Source organism: Toxotes jaculatrix, chromosome 13 (assembly GCF_017976425.1).
Source record: "Toxotes jaculatrix isolate fToxJac2 chromosome 13, fToxJac2.pri, whole genome shotgun sequence".
Lineage (NCBI taxonomy): Eukaryota > Metazoa > Chordata > Actinopteri > Toxotidae > Toxotes > Toxotes jaculatrix.
Genome location: NC_054406.1, coordinates 22,226,590 through 22,251,367, shown reverse-complemented (window position 1 = coordinate 22,251,367; position 24,778 = coordinate 22,226,590). Strand labels below are relative to the sequence as shown.

The 24,778-nt window shown below is 40.9% G+C and overlaps 2 protein-coding genes across 2 annotated transcripts in view; both read left to right on the top strand.

The window, feature by feature from the left end:
• The first annotated feature begins 1,277 nt into the window (after positions 1-1,277).
• On the top strand, positions 1,278-15,061 carry LOC121192216 (NACHT, LRR and PYD domains-containing protein 14-like). Its single transcript, XM_041053802.1, has 8 exons — positions 1,278-1,411; positions 2,069-2,191; positions 3,186-4,504; positions 4,583-5,066; positions 6,185-6,358; positions 10,409-10,582; positions 13,520-13,693; positions 14,860-15,061. The coding sequence occupies exons 1-8, from the start codon at positions 1,278-1,280 to the stop codon at positions 15,059-15,061; spliced, it is 2,784 nt and encodes a 927-aa protein (XP_040909736.1).
• Positions 15,062-19,890: 4,829 nt separating this feature from the next.
• The window catches only part of LOC121192215 (immunoglobulin superfamily DCC subclass member 3-like), a 30,237-nt gene continuing 25,349 nt past the window's right edge, over positions 19,891-24,778 (top strand). The window contains exons 1-2 of the mRNA XM_041053801.1: positions 19,891-20,746; positions 20,906-21,086. Of these exons, the coding sequence (XP_040909735.1) occupies positions 19,891-20,746; positions 20,906-21,086 (1,037 nt within the window). The remainder of the gene's footprint in view (positions 20,747-20,905; positions 21,087-24,778) is intronic.

Here is a 24,778-nt window from a genome sequence, read left to right as displayed (position 1 = left end):
GCACAAATATGGCCTTCATTGAAGAGTCATCAGAAGAAAACCTCTACTGCGTCCTCACCACAAAATTCAGTGTCTGAATTTTGCAAAAAAACATTTCGACAAGCCTGATGCATTTTGGAAACAAGTCCTGTGGACCAATGAGGTTAAAATAGAACTCTTTGGCAAAGGTGCGTTTGGAGAACAAAGGGCACAGAATGTCATGAAAAGAACACCTGTCCAACTGTTAAGCATCGGGGTGGATCGATCATGCTTTGGGGTTGTATTACAGCCAGTGGCACAGGGAACATTTCACAGGTAGAAGGAAGAATGGTTTCAATTAAATTCCAACAAATTCTGGAAGCAAACATAACACCATCTGTAAAAAAGCTGAAGTTGAAAAGAGGATGGCTTCTGCAAATGGATAATGATCCTAAACACACCTCAAAATCCAAGATGGACTACCTCAAGAGGCGCAAGCTGAAAGACTTCAAAAGAGCAATGTGAGCAAGATGACCCAGGAATCTCACTGAACTGGAAGACTTTTGTAAGGAAGAATGGGTGAAAATCCCTCAAACCAGAACTGAAAGACTCTTGGCTGGCTACAAAAAGCGTTTATAAACTGTGATATTTGCCAAAGGAGGTGCTACTAGGTACTAACTATGCAGGGTGTCCAAACTTTTGTTCCTGGCCCTATTCCTTTTCTGTTATTTTGAAAATGTAAAAGATGAAAAAAAAAAAAAAAATGACTTTGTTTAAAATATAAAGGGAATGTGTCATCTGTAACTTTATGCCATTTGGAGATCATTTCATCTTCCACTTGCTTTACCGCTCACATGAACAGAAATTCTTACCACGGGTGCCCAAACATTTGCATACCACTGTATACACACACACATACGCACAGAGAGAGAGAGAGAGAGACCATGTGACTTCCTGTAAATGGAGAGGGGAGGAGCAGCTAAAACTGAAAGTGTTCAGTCAGTTCAGAGTCCATTTTAACTGAACAGAGCAGGAGGAGGAAAACTGAAAGCTGAGGCAGGGTGAGTATTAGTACAACATTATTATTATTTTACTGTCAAAGTCTCTGTCAGTGGACTGTAGAGAGAAGAAAACTCAGGATGAAATTCTATTCACACAAAGAGACAGAAAAGGAGGATGAGAATGATGAGTGTGTAGCTTCCTGTTCTCTCAGTCTTGCATGTGAGTCTTGATCAGACTTGTTTGTCCTGATTCTTTGTGTGTCTGAGCTCACAGTCTGTTTTACTGGTTTCCTTCTCAGACTGACTGAAGTCCAGAAGATGAGTGTTTGTGTGGAGGAAGAAGAGGACAGAGCAGAGTGTCCAGGATCCAGCTGTCTGTCTATGAAGAGTGACAGGTCCAAAGACTTACATCCTCCAGACTTCAGTAATGAACCTGGACCCTCAGACACAAAGTAAGAGAACTGCTACAAACCTGTGAACCTCCAAACTTTGGGCTATAACAGTGTTCAGTGTGTTGAGGTCCTGCAGTTGTCGTCTCTGTCTGTAACAGCTGCTGTAGCGTCGACAGAAAATCAGTTCTTCCTGGTTCTTCTGGCTCATCAGTGTATTAATACTGACTGCTGAGGCTGCTTTTTTCTATTGAAATGATCTGACTAAAGAACATTTTTACTTTTACTGATTTTCCACATTTTTCTTATTACCAATAAATCCCATGTGCAGAGTCAAACCCACAGAATGTGTATCACAGCCTGATAGATCTGATTCCTCTGAGCCAGGAAATATTAAAACACATCAGTGAACCACACTGTTACACTGGGTGACATGTTCCTTCATCTCCATCAACACACACACGCGCACACACACACACACACACACACACAGAGCACCAAATGTAGATAAATCCACAGATCAAAATAGTCCCACTACAGTTGACACAACAGTGTTGTTTATGGATGCTGGTGTGTTGCCTCCATCCTTCAGTATAGTGTTCAGTGCTACATGGTGATGTTGCTGCAGGACGTCAGCTGAGAGTTCCCAGAATGACTTTGTCCTCAGACAATTTATCAGTGATTGATGTGATATGAATAAAAATGTGTTTGTGTTTTCAGAGGTCAGGACCACAGACTGAGAGCAGAGTCTTTAGGATCCAGCTGTCCGTCTATGAAGGGGGACTGGTCCAAAGAGTTTAATCCTCCAGACTTCAGTAATGAACCTGGATCCTCAGACACAAAGTAAGAGACTGTTTCTAGTGTAAACTGACCTGAGGATAATTCAGGGAGACACCAGGGGCCAGATCCATAAAACTCTGTGTCCACACAAAGACAGAAATATGCACACACACTCTTTTCACCAGATTTATAAAGCAGAGCTTTCTCATGTTGCTGTTTTATCAGTCTCAGTCATTGTGAGAGTTGGTGTATGAACACGAGCCTGATTCCAAAGTCTGTAGACCTGTCAATGAAAAGAAGGACAAAGAAGAAACACAGTGTCTCCATGTTGGAGGTTCCACTTTAATGATTTACACGTCTGAGCCTTTAACAGCTTCTAGACATTGTGAACCAAATCTGGATATTTGTTCACATCAATAAACAGAACATTTAGTCTCAGCACAGGTCGTGCTGCTAAAATCATTTGTTGTCAGGTTTCTGGGATTTAATGACTGTTGGAAAGGAGCAGAATGTCCTCACACTGGATTGTAGCTCCCAAAAAAGTTTGATCAGACTGAAAAAGGAAACGTTTTGACCCTACAGGGTCTTCATGAGTTAAATGGCCAACATGACAACGAGCTGATAGGATTCAATACATCATCAAAATAAAACACATTATCAGAACCTGAAAGAATCCCAACAGTCTCACAGTAATCCATCTAAAACATCCAAGAGTATCTCAGTAAGTTCAAATATTTGTTGGAAAATGTATAAGATATAAAATCTGAGAGAAAGATCCAGAACAAGAGCTGGACTGCAGACAGTCAGTCAGAGCAGTACTGTACAAAGTAAGACTGTACATCCGTCTGCTCACGTCATCATCTCTGAAAACAGGACCTGTGGTTTGATACAGAGTCATTTGTTCTATCATACAGCTTTGACATTTAAGATGATTAGAAATACCACAAAATGAAAAAGCTTTTCTTTGCTTGTCTTTAGTTTTTATGCAGCTGATGAAAGAAATGAGCAGATTCTCAGATTCTCTTTCTTTAGTCTGACATTATTTCTTCTGTGTCAGCAGATTTTCAGCAGACAGTGGTCTGCAGGAGGTTTTAGATGAACATAAGATCAGTCTGAGGAGGAGATGTGAACGTGTGACTGAAGGAACTGATGGAACAGGAAGTGAAACCCTCCTCAACACGATCTACACTGAGCTCTACATCACAGAGGGACAGAGTGAAGAGGTTAATACCCAACATGAGGTGAGACAGCTGGAGACAGCTTGCAAGATGAAGACCTTCCATGACACTCCAGTCAAGTGCCACAACATCTTTAAAGCCTTACCTGACCAACAGAAACGCATCAGAGTCATTCTGACAAACGGCGTCGCTGGCGTTGGAAAAACCCTCTCAGTGCAGAAGTTCACTCTGGACTGGGCAGAGGGCTCTGAAAACCAAGACGTCAGTCTGCTGGTTCTGCTTTCGTTCAGGGAGCTGAACCTGATCAAAGATGAGCAGTACAGTCTTCTCATGCTGCTCCACGTTTTCCATCCAACATTAAAGAAGGTCACAGCAGAGAAGCTCGCTGTCTGTAAAGTGTTGTTCATCTTTGACGGCCTGGATGAAAGCAGACTTTCACTGGATTTCAGCAACAGGGAGGTTGTGTCTGATGTCTCACAGAAGTCATCTGTCAACGTACTGCTGACAAACCTCATCCAGGGGAATCTGCTTCCCTCGGCTCTGGTCTGGATAACTTCCCGACCTGCGGCAGCCAATCAGATCCCTCCTGCATGTGTTGACAGGGTAACAGAAGTACGAGGCTTCACTGACGCCCAGAAGGAGGAGTACTTCAGGAGGAGATTCAGTGATGAAGAGCTGTCCAGAAGAATCATCTCACACATCAAGACATCCAGGAGCCTCCACATCATGTGTCAGATCCCAGTCTTCTGCTGGATCTCTGCTACAGTTCTGGAGCACATGTTGACCAAAGAACAGGGAGGAGAGCTGCCCAAGACCCTGACTGACCTGTACTCACACTTCCTGCTGGTTCAGACAAAGAGGAAGAAGCACAAGTATGATGAGGGACATGAGACGAGTCCACAGGAGCTGACGAAGGCTGACAGGGAAGTTCTTCTGAAGCTGGGGAGGCTGGCGTTTGAACAGCTGGAGAAAGGAAACATCATGTTCTACCAAGAAGACCTGGAGCAGTGTGGTCTTGATGTCACAGAGGCCTCAGTTTACTCAGGAGTTTGTACAGAGATCTTTAAAAGAGAGAGTGTGATCTTCCAGAAAACAGTCTACTGCTTTGTTCATCTGAGCATTCAGGAGTTTCTGGCTGCAGTCTACATGTTCCACTGTCACACAGAGAGGAAGACAAGAGAGCTGAGGACTTTCCTGGGACAAGACGACGAACAACAGGACTCAGACTCTTTTAGCTCGTTGAGACATAGGAGACATAGGAGACATATGGACGAATATGACTATAGCAGCCACTCATCACTCGATGTCCTCCTGAAGTATGCCATGGAGAAATCCCTCCAAAGTAAAAATGGCCACCTGGACCTGTTTGTTCGCTTCCTTCATGGCCTGTCTCTGGAGTCCAACCAGAGACTCTTAGGAGGCCTTCTGGGTCAGACAGAGAACAGACCAGAAATCATCCAGAGAGCCATCAACAACCTGAAGGAGATGAACAGAGGTAATATCTCTCCTGACAGAAGCATCAACATCTTCCACTGTCTGATGGAGATGAACGACCACTCAGTACATCAGGAGATCCAAGAGTTCCTGAAGTCAGAGAACAGATCAGAGAAGAGACTCTCTGAGATCCACTGTTCAGCTCTGGCCTACGTTCTGCAGATGTCAGAGGAGGTTCTGGATGAGTTGGACCTGAACAAGTACAACACATCAGTAGAGGGACGACGGAGACTGATCCCAGCTGTGGGGAACTGCAGAAAGGCTGTGTAAGTCCAGACAGGATCTATAACATTATCAGTCAGTGTAGATTAGTAGTTTAGTTTTTTCAGATATACACAGTATGAAATTATTCTCATTATTCTCATAATAGTTTTATAATCTTTAGGTCAGCTGTGTGTTTTTCTGGAGCTGTTTTAAATGTTGTGTTTGTCAAACGTAGATTTTTCAGTTGGTTGTGATTATTCTTGTTAAGTTTTTCTGTTTATTTATTAGTAACTGTTACATTCTACATTCATTTGTTAATGTATTCATGTTATTTTCAGTCTTTTTGATTTCATGTAAACCTGATAAATCAAATTCACATTTCAGGTGATTCAACTCTACTGAAAACATAATTATGAATATTATCTTCCATTTCTGCCAATAGATCCCCCTAAATCCTCCACACTTCTCCTTTAAAGTCTTTCCATATTTTGTGTTAAATCAAATCAAATCAGGTTTTATTGTCATTTTGCTGTACATACAACTGCAGTGCAGACAAAATGAGACAGTGTTTCCTGGGTTCAGGAAAGTAAAGTTAAAAAAAACAAAAGAAGTAAAAGCTGTAATAATAAATACTAAGTGTGCTGTCTTTAAAAGTTAAAAATAAAATCTAAAGTTCATAAGTTAAAAGTGTTAAAAAGTATAAAAATGGAAAATATGTATTTTTCTTTAGTTCATAGAAATTGTATTAGAGTGAGTGTTCTGTACTTTTCTTGGTTTTTGGAAACAGCGACAGAGTGAGCGCTCTTTCCATTAATATTCTAACTCGGATCTTTGCCGCTCCGCTCTGCTCCGTTACTTCAGTCAACAAGTCAGTAACGTAGACACGTGCTCATAAATGATGATGAAGAGGATTTGAGTCCAACGTGTCTGATTTGATCTTTATCTTCTAATTCCAGACTTGACTGAGGTCAGCAGCATGTTATGAATCTGTGTTGACATGAATAGTTGTATGAATGTTGTGGTGACATTTGGATGATGTGTGTAGAAGGCTGACATTATGATGATCCACAATAAGAGAAGGACAAAGTCCCTCTACTCATGTTAGTGAAAGCTCATTGATTAGGACATATCTGATTGGATTAGAAATGATTTTTATCCACATGATTTATTCTTTATTCAGATTGAATCACTGCAGGTTGCCAGAGGCCATGTGTGCTTCTCTGGCCTCAGCTCTGAAGTCCAACCCCTCCCATCTGAGACACCTGGACCTGAATGACAATGACCTGCAGGATTCAGGAGTGAAGCTGCTGTGTGGTTTTCTGGAGAGTCCACACTGTAGACTGGAGACTCTGAGGTCAGTTCACTGTCTGTTACTGTTGTAGATCTTATATCTTTAATCCACAACGGAACCTGGTTTATCTTCATCCAGAACTTGAATCTATTCATCTTGAATGAATGAATGAATGACATATGAAATAGATGTTCCATACTGTGACTTGTTCTTATCTCAGACTAAGAATTATTCCTTCAGTTTCACTTCATTTCAGTCAGTTCAATCAATCAGACATTATTTTTTATAGCACTTTTCATAGTTTTGAGTTTGCTTCTAAAAGTATCAGAGTTCTCTGCTGCCCTCAGGTCTTCAGGGAGGCTGTTCCAGAGACTTGGACCATAGTAATAAAAGGAGCCTTCTCCATAGGTTTTTGTTCTGACATTAGGTTTAATTAAAAGTATAGATGAGTCTGGAGGTTCTGCCTTTTATGCCACTACCAGAAGATCAGAGGGTTCTGGAGGGCTCATAGGTTAAAAGCAAATCTGATAAATAGGTTGGACCGAGACCATTAAGAGCTTTATTAACCAATAAAGGGACCTTAAAATCAGTTTTGAAGCAGACAGGAAGCCAGTGCAGAGACTTAAAAAGCAGTGTATTGTGTGCTCTCTGTCTGGCCTTTGTCAGCACACATGCTGCTAAATTTTGAAGCATTTTGTAGCTGAGATATGTTCTTCTTAGAGAGACCAGAAAGCAGAGCGTTGCAGTAATCAATTCTGCAGGTGATAAGAGCCTGCAACAATGTCTCTGCATTGACTTGAGAGAGAAATGGTTGCACTCTGGCAATGTTCTTCAGATGATAAAAATCAGTTTTAATTACATTTTTAATGTGAGGCTCAAAACTAAGATCTGAGTCCAAGATGACTCCTTGATTTTTCACTTGTTTACAGGCGTTTAGTGCCAGAGTTTGTTTGTCCTGATTGAGTTGTAGAATATTTTCTGCCATCCATAACTTGATATCTAAAATACAGTTAAAAGCGTTAAGAGCCTGGATTGGCCCTGGGTCATCAGGAGACACAGCAATGTAAAGCTGTGTATCATCAGCATAGCTATGGAAACTGATGCAGTGCCTCTTGATGACATGTAGCATGGCAGCATGTAAAGGTTAAAAGTGTAGGACCTAAAATTGAACCTTGGGGAACACCACAATTTAATTTATAGCTTTTAGAAGAACATTCACCCATGCTAACATAAAATTCTCTGTCAGTAAGATAAGACTTACTACAAATAAAAACAGTACCAGAGAGGCCAGTCAGGATATGAAGTCTATCTAAAAGAATGGTGTGACCTTAAGTCAAAAGCTGCACTTAAGTCAAGTGATACTAATACAGGTGATTTTTTTGTTTTTATTTTTATTTTTTTGTTTGTTTTGTTTTTTCATATCCATATATCACCTGAGGTCATTTACAATCTTGACTAGTGCAGTCTCAGTGCTATGATTGGTCCGAAAGACAAATTGGTATAAAAATACTGTGAGAGTTTAAAAAACCATTCAACTGATTAAAAGATTAAAAACAAGCTTTTCTAAAATGTTACTTTAAAATGGTAGATTGGATTCTGGTCTGTGGTTTTTAAGTATGGAGGGATCTAAATAGTTTCTCTTCAGAAGGGATTTGACTCTGGCCGTCTTAAGAACAGCAGGAAAGACACCCATTTGAAGAGAATCATTTTCTATGTTAAGTGAGTCTTCATGAAAAAAGCTATAAAAGGTTGTAAAAAAGGATGTAGGTATGGGATCTAAGGGTCAGATTGATGGTTTTAATTGAGAAATTACTTTATCAAGCATCTCAGCATCAACCAGGATGAATTTCTCCAGTGTTTCCTCATACAAAGGTTCTGTGGTGATTGAATTTGTTTGCTTACACTGAGATCATTTTCATTTGATAGTCTGTTTTATTTTTGAAGTGGACTCTAAAGTCTTCACATTTGAAGCTGTTAGACAGACTGCCAACCTTCATAAAGGCAGGAGTAATTAGATGATCGATTGTTGAGAAGAGGATTTGGGGTTGTTCCTGTTGTCAATTATCAATTAGGAACAGTAAAAAACACAGAAGTGATCAGATAAGGCTGAATCCACAACTGAAGAAATATTTGCAGACAGGCCATGGGTAATACATAGATCTAAAATGTGGCCTTTGTTATGGGCAGGCTGTGAAACATGTTGAATAAAATTCGTACAGTAAAGCAAGTTTGAAAATGAAAAAGCAGCTTAACAAAATCTTTTGACCTAATTTAAACAGATTTGTAAAACCACCAGAGTCTAAAACCTGAGGAATAAAAAGTGGTTTAAAACTGGATAAAAATATTGAATAGTCACAGAACTCCTTCCAAAGACTCAAAACCACCAGATCCAGTTGTCATGAATAATGTCTGTTGACTTCAATGAAACCTTCAGAACTCACACACTCGTATTTGTCACAGTCAGCAGACTAATGTTTTCTAAATGAAGTGTAGAAAATGTCCAGCGTGAGTTGTTCAAAGTCCAATTTTTTTTTAACAATATACAGAAGATCCTCAGAACTAATATTTGTTCATTACAATGAAGTGTCAGGACTAATGTCAGTTCTTCAGTGTGTGTGTGTGTGTGTGTTTTGATATTTAACACAAGTGTGTAAATTGTGGTCTTTTCTCATTGAGTTGAATTGACTTGTTAAATGTGTTAAGGAGCAAAGACTTAAAGGACCACACTGTTGGTTTGACATGTTTCAGTCCATTAACTGCAAATCTTGTTGTATTGTAAAGTGTCGCTGGCTGTTTGGAAAGACACCAACAAATAAAATGCATTATCATTATTATTATTATTATTATTATTATTAGTATTAGTAGTAGTAGTAGTTGTATTCAATTGTGTGTATGTGACTTTGCTGCACATTCTATTAATTGCAGCTCTATGCTTGCGCACAGAAGCACGAGAAGTTTTTTTTCCTTGGGCAACTAACAGCCTGCTTCACGTGAAAATGACCAACCAATCATGGCGAAGTACGAGCAGTGCTGATTTTTCTTTCTTTTTTTTTTTTTTTTTACTACCCTCGCTGTTTTAGTCAAGGTGTAGCGGTTAGCCATGGCCGACTACGAAAGTGAAAGGTTGGAGTTGGTTCCCAAAAAGAACTCCAGTTGTATGGACAGTGTTGGGGAGTAACGGAATACATGTACGTATTCAGAATACGTAAAGCCGTTTCTGTCTTGGCCAGCGCATTCCTGTCCCGGCTCTGTTTTGCCGGCTGCGGCTCAAGCTCTCGCTCCTGCTGCTCCTCGTCCGACTCCATTCTGACCGACTGATCAGGCAAATAGCTCGTTTATTTCCGTTTGTTTTCGTGGAGCTGGGGCTTCTGGGAAACGCATCGGGTTGCCTTCGTTCATTTAGAGAATAAATATAAACTCGTGAAACAGAAGTATCGTCACGTAATCCATTGATTTCAACAATGTAACTGTATTCTGAATACTATCTATTTAAACTGTAACTGTAATGGAATACAGTTACTCTGAATGTGTACTCTGAATACGTAACGCCGTTACATGTATTCCGTTACTCCCCAACACTGCGTATGGAACTGGTTTGGGTTTTCTCCAAACGACAAAGCGCAAACACAACGAACCTCTTTAACCACCTGAAGAGGCAGCATCCGGAACAATTAGCTGAGAGCCAAGCAGCGAGGCCAACCACACATCAGCCAGTGGTAACGGCTAAAGACATTACACAGAAACAAGCAACTATAACACAAGCCTTTGATAAAAGCACGCTGTGTGAGAGAAGTAGCAAACGGTGGAAAGACGTGACTTTTTTTTATTTTTATAACTAAGTTTTTACAAAGAAAATAGTTTGGTTCTAAATTAACTTCACTGTAAAAATGAACTGTGATAAAATCGTGATCGTGATTTTACCATTAAAAAATAGTGATGTGATATTTTTGCCATATCGCCCACCCCTAATGTGTGTAGAAGGCTGACATTATGATGATCCGCAATAAGAGAAGGACAAAGTCCCTCTACTCATGTTAGTGAAAGCTCATTGATTAGGACATATCTGATTGGATTAGAAATGATTTTTATCCACATGATTTATTCTTTATTCAGATTGAGTTCCTGCAGTTTGTCAGAGATCAGCTGTGCTTCTCTGGCCTCAGCTCTGAAGTCCAACCCCTCCCATCTGAGACACCTGGAGCTGTGGGGAAACAACCCGCAGGATTCAGGAGTGAAGCTGCTGTGTGGTTTTCTGGAGAGTCCACACTGTAGACTGGAGACTCTGAGGTCAGTTCACTGTCTGTTACTGTTGTAGATCTTAGATCTTTAATCCACAACTGAACCTGGTTTATCTTCATCCACAACTTGAATCCATTCATCTTGAATGAATGAATGAATGAGATTTGAAATAGTTGTTGTTCCATATTGTGACTTTTTCTTTTCTCAGACTAAGAATTATTCCTTCAGTTTCACTTCATTTCAGTCAGTTGTCATGAATAATGTCTGTTGACTTCAATGAAACCTTCAGAACTCGCAGTAAGTAGAGGCTCGGCTCTGCACCATAGAAAACCACAACGGCCCGTGGTTCATCACCAACCACTTCACATTTCAAACAGATTTTCCCCAGTCAGCGACACACCCGCTGAGGAAAAAGAGCGGGCGACGTTGAATCCTATTTAAAACTGCTGGCTAAGGATAAACGTAGATTTGGTAAGATTGTTATTCACGTCGGTGGTAATGACACCCGATTACGCCAATCGCAGGTCACTAAAATTAATATGGAATCGGTGTGTAACTATGCCAAAACAATGTTGGAAATTAGATCTCTCTTGTCTAAATCTCTGTTAGTGAATGATTTGATAATGGATCAGCAGATTGATTTATTCTGTCTTACTGAGACCTGGCTGCAGGAGGATGAGTATGTCAGTCTAACTGAGTCAACCCCTGCTAGTCATATTAATTATCACATTCCTCGAGGCACAGGCCGAGGAGGAGGAGTGGCAGCAATCTACCACTCAAGTTTATTAATTAATCCTAGACCTAAGCGTAGTTATAGCACATTTGAAAGCCTTATCCTCAGCCTCTCACATCCAAATTGGAAGACAGAAAAACCAGTACTATTTGCTGTGGTGTATCGTCCACCTGCTGCTTAGTCAGAGTTTTTGTCTGAATTCACTGAATTTTTATCTGATTTAGTGCTTAGTACGGATAGAGTAATTATAGTGGGCGACTTTAATATTCATGTCGATACCCACAATGACAGCCTTAAGACTGTTTTCTATTCAGTATTAGACTCAATTGGCTTCTTTCAAAATGTTAACAAACCGACTCACTATTTTAATCACACCTTTGATCTTGTACTGACTTGACTCTTTTATCCGATCATTCTTTAGTAACATTTGAATTTAAAATAATGAACTGCACAGCATCTGGGGAAAAAAAATTACTACTGTAGATATTTGTGTAATAATGCTGTTACCAAATATAAGGAAGTTATTCCAAATCGATCTCAGTGGTAAAACCTAAACCAGCTTAGTGCGGCTCCTTTGATGCCAATTAAATGTTCCAGTCTCTGTAGTAGGATGCGATGGTCAGTGGTTTCAAATGCAGCACTAAGATCTAACAAGACCAGTACAGAGACGAATCCTTTGTCTGATGCTCTTGGTCGGTCATTTGTAACTTTCACTAATGCTGTCTCTGTGCTGTGATTCACTCTGAATCCTGACTGAAAATACTCAGATAAATTATTGTACTGTAGAAAGTCACACAGCTGATTGGCAACTGCTTTCTCAAGGATCTTAGAGAGAAAGTGGTTTATTTACACTTTGAGAGAAGAAGGCTATCATTGTTTACATCCACATGAATATTGAAAATACAAAAATGACTTCATCTGTACTGAGAACTGAACTTGATAAAAACTCAGAGAATTCAGACAGAAACTCAGAGTTCGGCCCAGGAGGGAGGTACACTACAACAAACTGAACTGGCTGTAATGTTTTCCAGGTTGGATGAGAAAACCTAAGAACGAGGCTTTCAAATGAGTTATAATTGATCAACTGTAACTATGGCAAGTGCACTCAAAGATGATGGAGACAGCCTGAGTATAAGAATGCTCTGACTCAAAAATCATGACTCAGCTTGCACAGACTAAACCTAAAAACTGGTAAATGGCTGCATTTATATTAGGGATGCACCAAATATTCGGCCACCGAAAATTTAGAAAAGACTTTCATCGCCGAAACAGGATGTTGTGATGACGCAAGCGAAAACCGCGGCCAGTACGAGCTTGTCTGGAAGGTCCAACATGTCTGCGGTGTGGACAGATTTCAGTAAATCTGAGGAAGACACACAGATTGCAATTTGCAAAACATGTAATGTTTAATTTATCTCCTGAAATCCAAACATCTCGATCACTATGCTGAATATGAGAGGAATGCAGCGCAGAAAAGGAAAATCCCTCCGAGCACGAGTCTGTGGCGGACGTTTTTGAAAAGGCAAGGAAGTTTAAAACTTAACTTAAAGCGGTGCAACTCTTGGTGTATTTGTTGTTGTTAAAGGCCTACGGTTAACATATGGGCTATGGCAAACTTTGTTTTGATACACTATTATGTTGTAGTCCTACAGCGAAAATTTTAAAATGCACTTGACCTGCACTTTGTGTTTTTATGAGAGAACATTTAATTTTACAGTCTTGTTTAAATTGATTTATTCTTTGAAAAATTCATATTAATTTATGTAATTGCTATGCCTTGCAATTTTAATGAGGTTAGTACACAGTCATAGCCATAAATGCAGTGGTACTAATAATTGGCATAATAATTTCTTTCTGTGTTTCGGTTTTCAGCCAAGAATTTTCATTTCGGTGCATCCCTAGTGTATATAGAACTTTTACCCACAGCTCTTTACATGCTGCCTCTCATTCACCCATTCACACACACTGATGGCATCCAGCTACCATACAAGGTCCTGGTCTGACTATCAGGGCTGGTTTGAGGTTGAGGTTTTTAGCCTAAGGACACTTGATTTGAATCAGAGCCAAGCAGGTGGATAAAGAGCTGATATTTCTGCTTCACTGAACAAATCTGTGTTTGATGTTTGGCCCAGTTTTCAAATGCAGGTCTGTTAGTTTGCTGTGAGCTGCAGAGCAAACTGAGAGTTTTGTTCCTTTGATTGTCCTTTCAACACAAATGTTATTTGACTTTTTCTTCATTGTTTCCTCTTCAGACTGAGCAGCTGTAACCTCTCAGAGAGAAGCTGTGAAGCTCTGTCCTCAGTTCTCAGCTCCCAGTCCTCTAGTCTGAGAGACCTGGACCTGAGCAACAACACGCTGCAGGATTCAGGAATGAAGCTTCTGTCTGCTGGATTGAAGAGTCCACACTGTAGACTGGAGACTCTCAGGTCAGATCAAGTTCCAGTTTGTTTGAAATGACTGCAGATATTTCTTGAGTCCCATATCTAATGATTTTTATAGTTTATACAATCTTTGAGTTTTTCAGTCTATTCTGTTTTTATCCTTCATATTTTGTAGAGCTCACATATATGAACTCTGACTGAGATACACAAGCTCATCTATGCTTTGTAATAAAGTGGTTTAGATGAGACTTACAGCTCTTTACATGCTGCCTCTCATTCACCCATTCACACACACTGATGGCAGCCAGCTACCATACAAGGTGCTGGTCTGTCCATCAGGGCTGGTTTGAGGTTGATGTTTTTAGCCTAAGGACACTTGATGTTGACAGGAGGAGAGCTGTGATTAATGGACAAACCTCTCTACCTGCTGAGACACAGCTGTCCTGTACTTACAACTAATAAACTATTTTATCAGAGGATTCAAACTAAATCAAATCAGGTACCAACATTAACACAGTTACAGTCAAGACCTGAAGTATTTGGACAGTTATTGTTCTTCAGACTCTGAGCTTCAGCACATTGAATCTGAATTAAAATAATGGATCCTACATTAAAGAGCCAAGTCTCAGCTTTAATTTGAGCAGGTTGACATCAGTATAGAAAGAACTGTGTGGGAGACTCAGCCCTTTTAGTGGTTCAACAGTAACTGGACAAATACACATGAAGTGAAACAAACTCATCACATTTAATATTTAGTGTAAAATCCTTTGCAGTCATTGACTGTAGTATCCATTATTATAGTTTAAAGTGAATGTGCTGAGAGCCTGAAGAACAAAACATGTCTAACTGTCCAAATACTTACGGCCTTGACTGTACATGTGTGTTTATTACAGATTGTGTCATATTTAACTGTCATGTCTCCAACTTGTTCAGAATAACTTTATTAATTGTTGAGAATAAAACAGAAAGGATTTGAATCAGTGCCAATGAAAGATGATCATCAATGTAGAAACTCCTCATTGGTTAGCAGGTGGATAAAGAGCTGATATTTCTGCTTCACTCAACAAATCTGTGTTTGATGTTTGGCCCAGTTTTCAAATGCAGGTCTGTTAGTTTGCTGTGAGCTGCAGAGCAAACTGAGAGTTTTGTTCCTTTGATTGTCCTTTCAACACAAATGTTATTTGACTTTTTCTTCATTGTTTCCTCTTCAGACTGAGCAGCTGTAACCTCTCAGAGAGAAGCTGTGAAGCTCTGTCCTCAGTTCTCAGCTCCCAGTCCTCTAGTTTGAGACACCTGGACCTGAGTAACAATGACCTGCAGGATTCAGGGGTCAAGCTTCTGTCTGCTGGACTGAAGAGTCCACACTGTACCCTGGAGACATTCAGGTCAGGATCCATCAACCTGTTCAGTTGATGTTTTGCTCATATCTGATTTACATCAGTGGATAAACAGCCAACTTGTGTAGGTTTGTTCAAAGTAAATTTTAGTTCAGCAGACTGAACTAGACTCAGTTATTCGTTTCTCTTGTTGTTGTTTTTTTAATCCTACAGATGATGTTTAAGGAATTTGCCTTAAATACATTGAACCTGGACCAAAATGAACCAGAACCAAAAACAAAAATATGAACAGAAAAAGAACAACAATACAGAGCAGCAGGTGTTGACAGAGGGTTCCTGTGTGATGTTGTGTGTGTTTGCAGGCTGTCAGGATGTCTGATCACAGAGGAAGGCTGTGCTTCTCTGGCCTCAGCTCTGAGCTCCAGCCCCTCCCATCTGAGAGAGCTGGACCTGAGCTACAATCATCCAGGAGACTCAGGAGTGAATCTGCTGTCTGCTGGACTGAAGGATCCACACTGGAGACTGGACACTCTCAGGTATGGAGAGGCCTGCTGCAGCCACAGACAGTGTGTGATAGAGGAGGAAGAGCTGGAAACATTTAGTGTGTCACAGCTGATGACAGATCTCTACAGAAGTGCTTTGAATTCAACAACAACACAAAGAGGGGTTTTCTCTAATTCTGACTTCAGTATCTCATCATGACTCACTGTGTCATATTTAAGAGAAAATATGTGCCAATCATTAAATCAGATGTGGTCAGCTGTTTTCTGTGACCTGAGCAGGACTTTCTCAGACTGGATTTCATGCTGCATCAGCACAAAGCCAGCGTGGAAACATTTGAGCTGCAGCTGGTTGAACTGCTCCTGAACCAACAGAGCCACTTTGAGCACTCAGAGTGCTTTCACCACAACAACCCCAAAGACTTTAGATACCTGTTCAGTGCTGACACACTAATAATAACATCCCAACAATAATAAGAGCATCTACACTGCTCAGAGACATTCATCTGCCAGTGTCTCAAACCAATGAGGAAATGAAATCAGGTCTCTGATCATGTCTCTGTCTTCTAAAATATCCATGATCAATAATCAGCTGAACCTCTCTGAGATCCTGATCTTGTCATTCTGAGATCTTTTGTTGTGTCTGACACCAAAAGTGATGTCACAGACAAATGATGAAATCTTTCCTCCATGTCACCTCCCTGCTCCGTATCATTCCAAGATAAGGACTCCAGGTCCTTTGTCTCTTTGCTGAATGAACAGAATAATCAAAGCATCTGTGTTTGAGAGCCATGTAATGTCCATGTTTGCATGCTGAAAGAGAACGTGCTGGTCTGACCCCTCTCCTCCTTTCAGGGTGGAGAATGGTGGAGTCCGATGGTTGATACCAGGTCTGAGGAAGTGTAAGTGTGGTTTTCATTTGATTCCTGAAAACAAAGCAGCTCACATTCAACCATCTTCAAAGTGTCAATCAATGATCAGGTGATAGATCAATAACTACAGCTGTGTTGTGTCTTCTTCTCTCCATCAGATTTCTGTGAACTCACCATCGACACAAACACAATAAACAGAAAGATCAAACTGTCTGACAACAACAGGAAGGTAACATATCTGTGGAAGGAACTGTCATATCCTGATCATCCAGACAGATTTGACCAGTGTCCTCAGCTGCTGTGTAGTAATGGTTTGACTGGTCGCTGTTACTGGGAGGTCGAGTGCAGAGGAAGGGTTCATATATCAGTCAGTTACAGAGGAATCGGGAGAAAAGGAGAAAATGTGTGTGTGTTTGGAAGGAACGATCAGTCCTGGAGTCTGAGCTGCTCTGATGGTCATTACTCTTTTTGGCACAATGACACAATCACATATGTCTCCTCCTCCTCCTCCTCCTCACCCCGCTCTTCGTCATCTTCCTCTGTCTCTGACAGAGTAGCAGTGTATGTGGACTGTCCTGCTGGCTCTCTGTCCTTCTACAGAGTCTCCTCTGACTCACTGATCCACCTCTACACCTTCAACAGCACATTCACTGAACCTCTGTATCCTGGGTTTAATCTCATGTTGAGTGTTTCTTCAGTGTCTCTGTGTAGAGCAGACCAGGGCAAACGATGGTTCAATATTTTTTAATTTCTATTCTAATTTATGATTGGCCTCACGCGGGCTGGACAGGGACGCACAAATTGCTGGGTGTGGCCCATGGGCCGTAGTTTGCCCAGGTTTGGTGTAGAGTGTAGCAGAGAGAGTCTCCTCCTGTCAGAGAAACTGTTGAACAGATAGTTCAGTCTGTACATGTCTGTCTCTTTCACACACACCTTTTCAGGTTCATGTATTAAAGCAGTTTATTTGTTAAACTCTTCTAAATGATTCCTTGTAAACTTCTTCCTCTTCCAGTCCTTTAAAGATGGAAGCTACGATTATTACAGGAGAAAAATGTTGTTGAATTTTACTTTTTAAGATTCCAATTATGGTCTTATCCTTTCACATTAAAAGCATCAATGTGAACATCAGTGTTTTGTCTTTCTCTGAATCTTGGGACAACTGAGCTGATTCAGTTCAAACTAAAATGCTGCCACAGTTTATCTGAAAGATCTGAGAAAAAACTAAGATAGAAACTTGTCAAACTGTCTTTCAGAGGTTCACAGAGTTAGAAAGCTCCTGACTGAAGAGTTTGAGCCTCGATTCTATGAATTTTTAACGGAAACTTAAAAAAAAAGATTCAGAAAAGATGAGAGTAAAAACCAGCAGCTGAAATTTGACTAAAACAAGAAGCTGTGAAGTTTATCTCCTTGTCTATCTCCTTGTACCAAAAACATGGATGGAATAATACATGAAACATTATTCAAACTATGACCAGTCCTCATCTTCCTGCTGATGTCATCAATACTGATTGGTACATATTGATCCTAATAATCAGTGTGAGTCCTGTTGGACACTTGTCAGTGTGACCACTGGAGGGCAGTAAACTCTGATTATTTGTCCATCAGTCAGACATCAGTATTTATAGCAGTGTAATAATATGTGTGTTCACATACAGAGAGTCATTATCAGACTGATGAACATTAGAGCTAAAATAAGTCAGTAAATGTGGAATAATGTCAGTGTGAACATCAGTATCATTGTCAGTGCTGTGTGCAGAGTTGTAGTTACTGACAGTGACCACTGGAGGGCAGAAGACTCCTGTTCAGTCAACACTAAAGACTGAGAAGCAAAAATAAATAAACAAAACAGATCAGACGATCAGTCAATAAACATGTTTACATGTGTTGATGGAAAAATGTGGAAGGTTGAAGAACTGCATGAGGAGAAGGAGCCTCAGGGGAACTGATGTGACTGATGAGATGCATTAACAGTCTGTGTGTTCAGTGCAGAATGTGAAAAACCTTCAGGAGCACTGAGGAAAGTTTTCACTGTTTGTTGATGCACGTCAGACACAGCTGCTCCTCAGTCTGGGCAGAGGCCAAAAGTAGAGGTGGTGAGGCTGCAGCTACCCCCTCTCCAGGTGGCTGAGGTGTATTATTGTCACACAAACATGGTTTTTCTTTTGCTACCATATGCTACCATAAACCAAAGCAAAATTAACGAAAATGAAATCCACAATTTACTGGGTGCTGCATCCCTCACTCTCTCCTCGAGTACTTTGTTGGCCGGAGCATTATAAACCCTAAGCTCCTCCCAAGACCAATCAATTTACAATCAGTGCATTAAATGAGATCTCTGGTCACCACATCTTCATAATCAGGTCCCACATTAAACCCACAACAAAACACAAATCATTATTTCAATAATTCACTCATACATGAATCTGCTTCATCATATCATCCATTATATTACTTATTCAGCACTCAGTCGGACCTGGTATGACCTGCAATTAAGCAGCTGCACAGGTACCTCCTACCACTATATAAGGCAGCCTTCTTCAACTGCTCTGGTTCAGCCCCCAGGCACAGAGAAGGAGAGGACCAAGATGGCAGCAGCACTGGTAAAAGCATGTGAGTGAATAAACCATCTTGAAATAACAGAGCTGGTGTGTAGTGTGTTTCTTATGTTTTACTGTGAGGGTTGGGTATATGGTATATGAACATGTGTCCAATGTGACAGGAAAACAGTGGGGAATTATTTGTTATGAACCATGAATGGGTACAGGGCTGAGTGTCTGTCCTACTATGTGCTACCAGTGAGCAGTGACTGGGTGCACTGGAGTTTAGAATTAAATTTAGAATGAAACCACTGAGTACATTTGTGAATAGTTGTCTCCGTTCAGGAAGCAGCCTGACTTCCTCTAGTAAATAATAACAAATAAGGAGCTCTTACATGGACTTATACAGTAAACAATCATCACAATCATTTCAAGTTTCCATCATATTATTCCTGAGATAATATGAAACATTTCCAAATCAGCACTTCAGGAGCTTTGGCACCTTCTAGAGTCAGTTAGTGGAAAGAAGCTCAGGTGAAGAGCAGATTTCATTGTTGACTCTCTTTAATATCACACTTTGTGAATGTGTTCCTCTTCTGCTCTCAGCTTTCTTACCCTGGACTTCATCTGTCAGCCAGTGATGATGTTTAACCCAGCACGTGCTTCATGGTTCACTTCTGTTTATCTGAACATCTCAGCTGCCATCCCTGGTGGGGTGGGTGCAAAGAGGTTTGGAAACAATATAGAGATGACATTTCTGGAAATCAGATTCAAAATGATCAACTTTACTCAGTACCCTAAAACAGCTCCTATTGGCCCACATTTTCTCTGCTCCTCCTCTGTTTAGGGGCCAGGAACCATGGTCAAGCCCTAAATGTTACATGGACACTTTTCTTCATCACTACAGAAGTGTTTATTTTTGTAGAAGTTCATGTGTAAAGCTGGAAATACTGCACAGAAATCATGTGTTACAATCTGCTGTTGTTTCATAACAACATGAGAGAGGTGTGGAGTGGCATGACGACCATCACTGGTTTCAAACCAAGAAACAGCAGAGGAGCTGATGGAAGTGTGGAATGGGCGAATGAGCTGAACCTGTTCTTTAACAGATTTGACGAAGTGACCCCAGCTCACCCCCAAACAGACTCTTCTGCAGCACAATGGCAACCATCAACTCCACTCTCTCTCCCTCCCCCCTCCTCCTCTGAATCCCCTGACTGCACTTATCAAGGAAGCACATACACCCCTCCCCCACCTGACTCCCCCACACTGAGCTTCACTGCTGACCAGGTGAGAAGACAGCTGAACAGACTCCATGCAGGCAAGTCTGCAGGCCCAGACGGCGTGAGCCCAAGGGCCCTGAAGACCTGTGCCCCCCAGCTATGTGGAGTTTTTCATTATGTCTTCAACATGAGTCTCAGTCTTCAGAGGGTCCCAATGCTGTCGAAGACGTCATGCCTCGTCCCTGTACCGAAGACGCCGCGCCCTAGCGACCTCAGGGATTACAGGCCTGTTGCACTGACGTCACACATCATGAAGACTCTGGAGAGACTCATCCTGGAGCAGCTCCGGCCTATGGTTCAGCCACTTATGGACCCCCTTCAATTCGCCTACCAGCCCCGTCTCGGAGTGGATGATGCCATCATCTACCTGCTCAACAGAGTCTACACCCACCTGGACAAGCCGGCGAGCACTGTGAGGGTCATGTTTTTTGATTTCTCCAGTGCGTTTGACACCATCAGGCCGACTCTGCTGGGTGAGAAGCTGATGGCGATGAGGGTAGATGCCCCACTGGTGTCCTGGATTGTGGACTACCTGACTGGCAGACCACAGTATGTGCACTTGCAGTGCTGTACGTCGGACAGGGTGGTCAGCAACACCGGGGCTCCGCAGGGGACCGTCCTCTCTCCCTTCCTCTTCACTCTCTACACCACAGACTTCAGCTACTGCACAGAGACCTGCCACCTTCAGAAGTTTTCTGACGACTCTGCTGTAGTAGGATGTATTTCAGGTGGTGATGAGAGTGAGTACAGGACGGTTGTGGACAACTTTGTCACATGGAGCAAGAGAAACCACCTGCAGCTCAATGTGATGAAGACAAAAGAACTGGTGGTGAACTTGAGGAGGACCAAGGCTACAGTGACCCCTGTCAACATTCAAGGGGTCAATGTGGACATGGTGGAGGAGTACAGGTACTTGGGAGTGTACCTTGATCACAAACTGGACTGGTCCAAAAACGTGGACACTGTTTACAGAAAGGGCCAGAGCCGTCTCTATTTTCTGAGACGGCTAAGGTCCTTTAACATCTGCCGGACGATGCTGCGGATGTTCTATGAGTCTGTGGTGGCCAGTGCCATCCTGTATGCTGTTATCTGCTGGGGCAGCAGTCTGAGGGTGAAGGACACTAATAGACTCAATAAGATCATCAGGAAGGCCAGCCATGTTGTAGGGGAGGAACTGGACTTAATGAACACAGTGTTGTAGAGGAGAATGTTGTCCAAAGTTAGGACAATATTGGACTCTCCTTCACACCCTCTCCACTATGTGCTGATCCATCACAGAAGCTCGTTCAGCTACAGACTTATTGTTCCACGCTGCACAACAGAGCGATACAGGAAATCATTCCTGCCTGTCGCAATCAAACTATATAACTCTGAACTGTAAGAATCACGGACTCATGTATACTGTGTATACTTCATTTTTAAACCATCAACCACAAACCTCATGTACATATCTGCAAATATTAAAATATGAATATGTCTTATCTTTTCTATTTTTATATTAGTTGTATATATTGTTCTGTTTGATATTGGAGTTATTGCAATATTTTTACTTGATTTTCATTATACTATACTCTTGTTTTTCATTTATTTTTGTTTTTCACTTTCACTTATTTATTCTAGAATTTTTTTTTTTTCCTCTTACCACACACTGTGCACTTTTCCTCTTTTCCTCTTTTTCTTCTTTTTCAACTGGGAGTTAAAGTAACAGCAAGAATTTCCCTACGGGGATTAATAAAGTTATTCTGATTCTGATTCTGATTCTGATTATAATAATGAATATTTCACATCATGCTTTAACATGTTGAGCCTTCAGTTTTCCACCTGAATAATTAAAGACTTCTAATATGTTTAATCACTATAAGTTAATAATTTAATTCACTAAAAAAAACTTTTGAACTGACCTTTGTCCTTTGTTTTTCTAAAAATGTCTGATGACGTGAGTCAGTTCTGTTTATAAATGTGTTTACATTGTAGTGTTAATGTTGTGCTGTGATATGAATATGTTTGTAGATGGTGAATGGGGGGTTAAAATGAAGGGACTGTAGCTTTCTTCACATACTTGTCTGTATATAGTTTGAGGGGGTGGGGGTAGGTGGGGGCGCTGAACATATAATATTTTGTCTCTGATAAAATCTTTGTGTCTCCCAGCGTTGGGAATTACCACAGTTTCACATCAGTTGAAACACATGCTCCGAAAGGTTGAGACAATTCTCTAACAACTGATCCAAAACAGAAAGAAACTACATTTGACAATTAACCAGGACTATTGAGACAGTTTCTTACCCGTGGTTCATCACCAACAGCTTCATGTTTCAAACAGATTTTCCCCAATCAGCAACACACCCGCTGAGGAAAAAACTCTGGTTATTGGCAGCTCCATTTTGCGAAATGTGAAGTTAGAGACTCCAGCGACCATAGTTAAATGCATTCCTGGTAGTGATGTGTGACACCGCTGATTTCCTTACTGATCCAATACCAAGTAAATTTCAGGCTGGTATTGGCGATACTGATCCAATACCGATACTTTGTACAAAAACTAAGTATGTTTGGAAAATCAAAATAAAAAGCAGTGTATTTCAAATTATAGCTTCATAAGGAATACGAGTTGCATGTTAACTGACAGCATCTGAACATGCATATCTTGTCATTTAACATGTAAATGCAAAAAGTGTATAAACCAAAAAAAGGCAAGAGGTGTTATTCACAAAAACCTCAAAAAAATTTATACTATCAAATTGTCTGAACCTTTAAACACCACAATTAGATGTGGGCTATTAAACATCAGATCTCTCTTGTCTAAATCTCTGTTAGTATATGATTTGATAATGGATCAGCAGATTGATTTATTCTGTCTTACTGAGACCTGGCTGCAGGAGGAAGAGTATGTCAGGGGAAGAATATGTTACTCAGAGTTTTTGTCTGAATTCACCTGGGAAAAAAACTACTGTAGACAGTGGGGGAGAAAGTACTGAAGCTTAGTACTTAAGTAAAAGTACAAATATCCCACAAAAAATATACTCAAGTGAAAGTGAAAGTACTGCATCAAGAATCTTACTTAAGTAAAAGTACTAAGTACTTACTTTTAAATTTACTTTAAAGTATTTTTTAAAGTAAAAGTACTCATGCAATGGGTTGTCTCAGTGCCAAGGCCATTTTTTATTCTTTTTTTTAAATTATTTTATTGATCCCTCCTGGGGAAATTATTCTCTGCATTTCACCCACACCAAGTGAACGAAACACACACACAAGCATTATGGACATGAGCAACATGCACTCTAGAGACGCTGGGGCAGGGGGCTGCCTAGTGAGGCGCCAGGGAGCTGGGGAGAATCGGTGCCTTGCTCAGGGGCACCACAGCCATAGTCGCAGTGGCAGGGGAGGCGCGTCTCCTTCACCACCACCGTATCCGATTTTTGCGCTTGGTTGAGGGATCGAACCCACGACCCTCGGATCTCAGGCCGGTCCAAAGTCCAAAGCCGCACTCTTAACGTACTGCGCTGCGCCCCCAAATTTTGATAAAGAATGTAGATATACTGATTTATGCCTCTGCCTATGTCACCTGCGTAAATACGGCCAAAGATGGCTGTCTGATTCTGAGCTGGAGGGCTCAGAGTCAGGCTCAGCCGACGTTGGCTCTGGGTTCATGTCGATGTTGCATGTCGTTTCTTCTCGCTGGAATCAGGCCACTCCACTAGCTTGTGCTGCTACCCAAAGCTGATTGGTTGGAAATGGCAAACAACGCCTCAACGCAATCAGTCTATTTTTTTTTCATGCAAGATTTTGAGGAAATTATGTTCACAACATGTAACGAGTAACGGCATAAATTGTAGAAATGTAGTGGAGTAGAAAGTACAGATAATTAATGCAAAATGTAATGGAGTAAAATCCAAAGTATGCATTATTATTTTTACATAAGTAAAGTACAGATACGTAAAAAAAAAAAAAAAACTTAAGTACAGTAACGAAGCACAAATACTTTGTTACATTCCACCACTGACTGTAGATATTTGTCTGATAATGCTGTTACCAAATATAAGGAAGCTATTCCATCTTTATTATCTCCGCTGCCATGTGCCAGTTTTACAGAGGGCAGTGGCCTAAGCTTTACTCCAGCAGATATAGACTAGTTGATAGTACTGCTGCTTCATTACGTTCAACCCTTGACTCTGTTGCCCCTTTGAAAAACAAGGTCATCAATCAGAGGAAGCTAGCTCCATGGTATGATTCACAAATACGTACTTTAAAGCAGATATCACGAAAGCTGGAAAGGAAGTGGTTATCCACTAACTTAGAGGAATTCCGCCTAGCCTGGAAAGACAGCTTCATAATGTATAAAAAAGCCCTTCGTAAGGCAAGAACTGCCTATTACTCATCATTAATAGAGGAAAACAAGAACAACCCTAGGTTTCTTTTCAGCACTGTAGCCAGACTGACAAAGAGCCATAGCTGTGTTGAACCATGCATTCCTCTAGCTCTCACTAGTAATGACTTTATGAGCTTCTTTAGCAACAAAATAGTAGACATTAGAGACAGAATCCATCTTATCCTGCCTACAACTGTTAATGATGTAGGTATGTCTAGAACAGCATCTTTAGAAATGT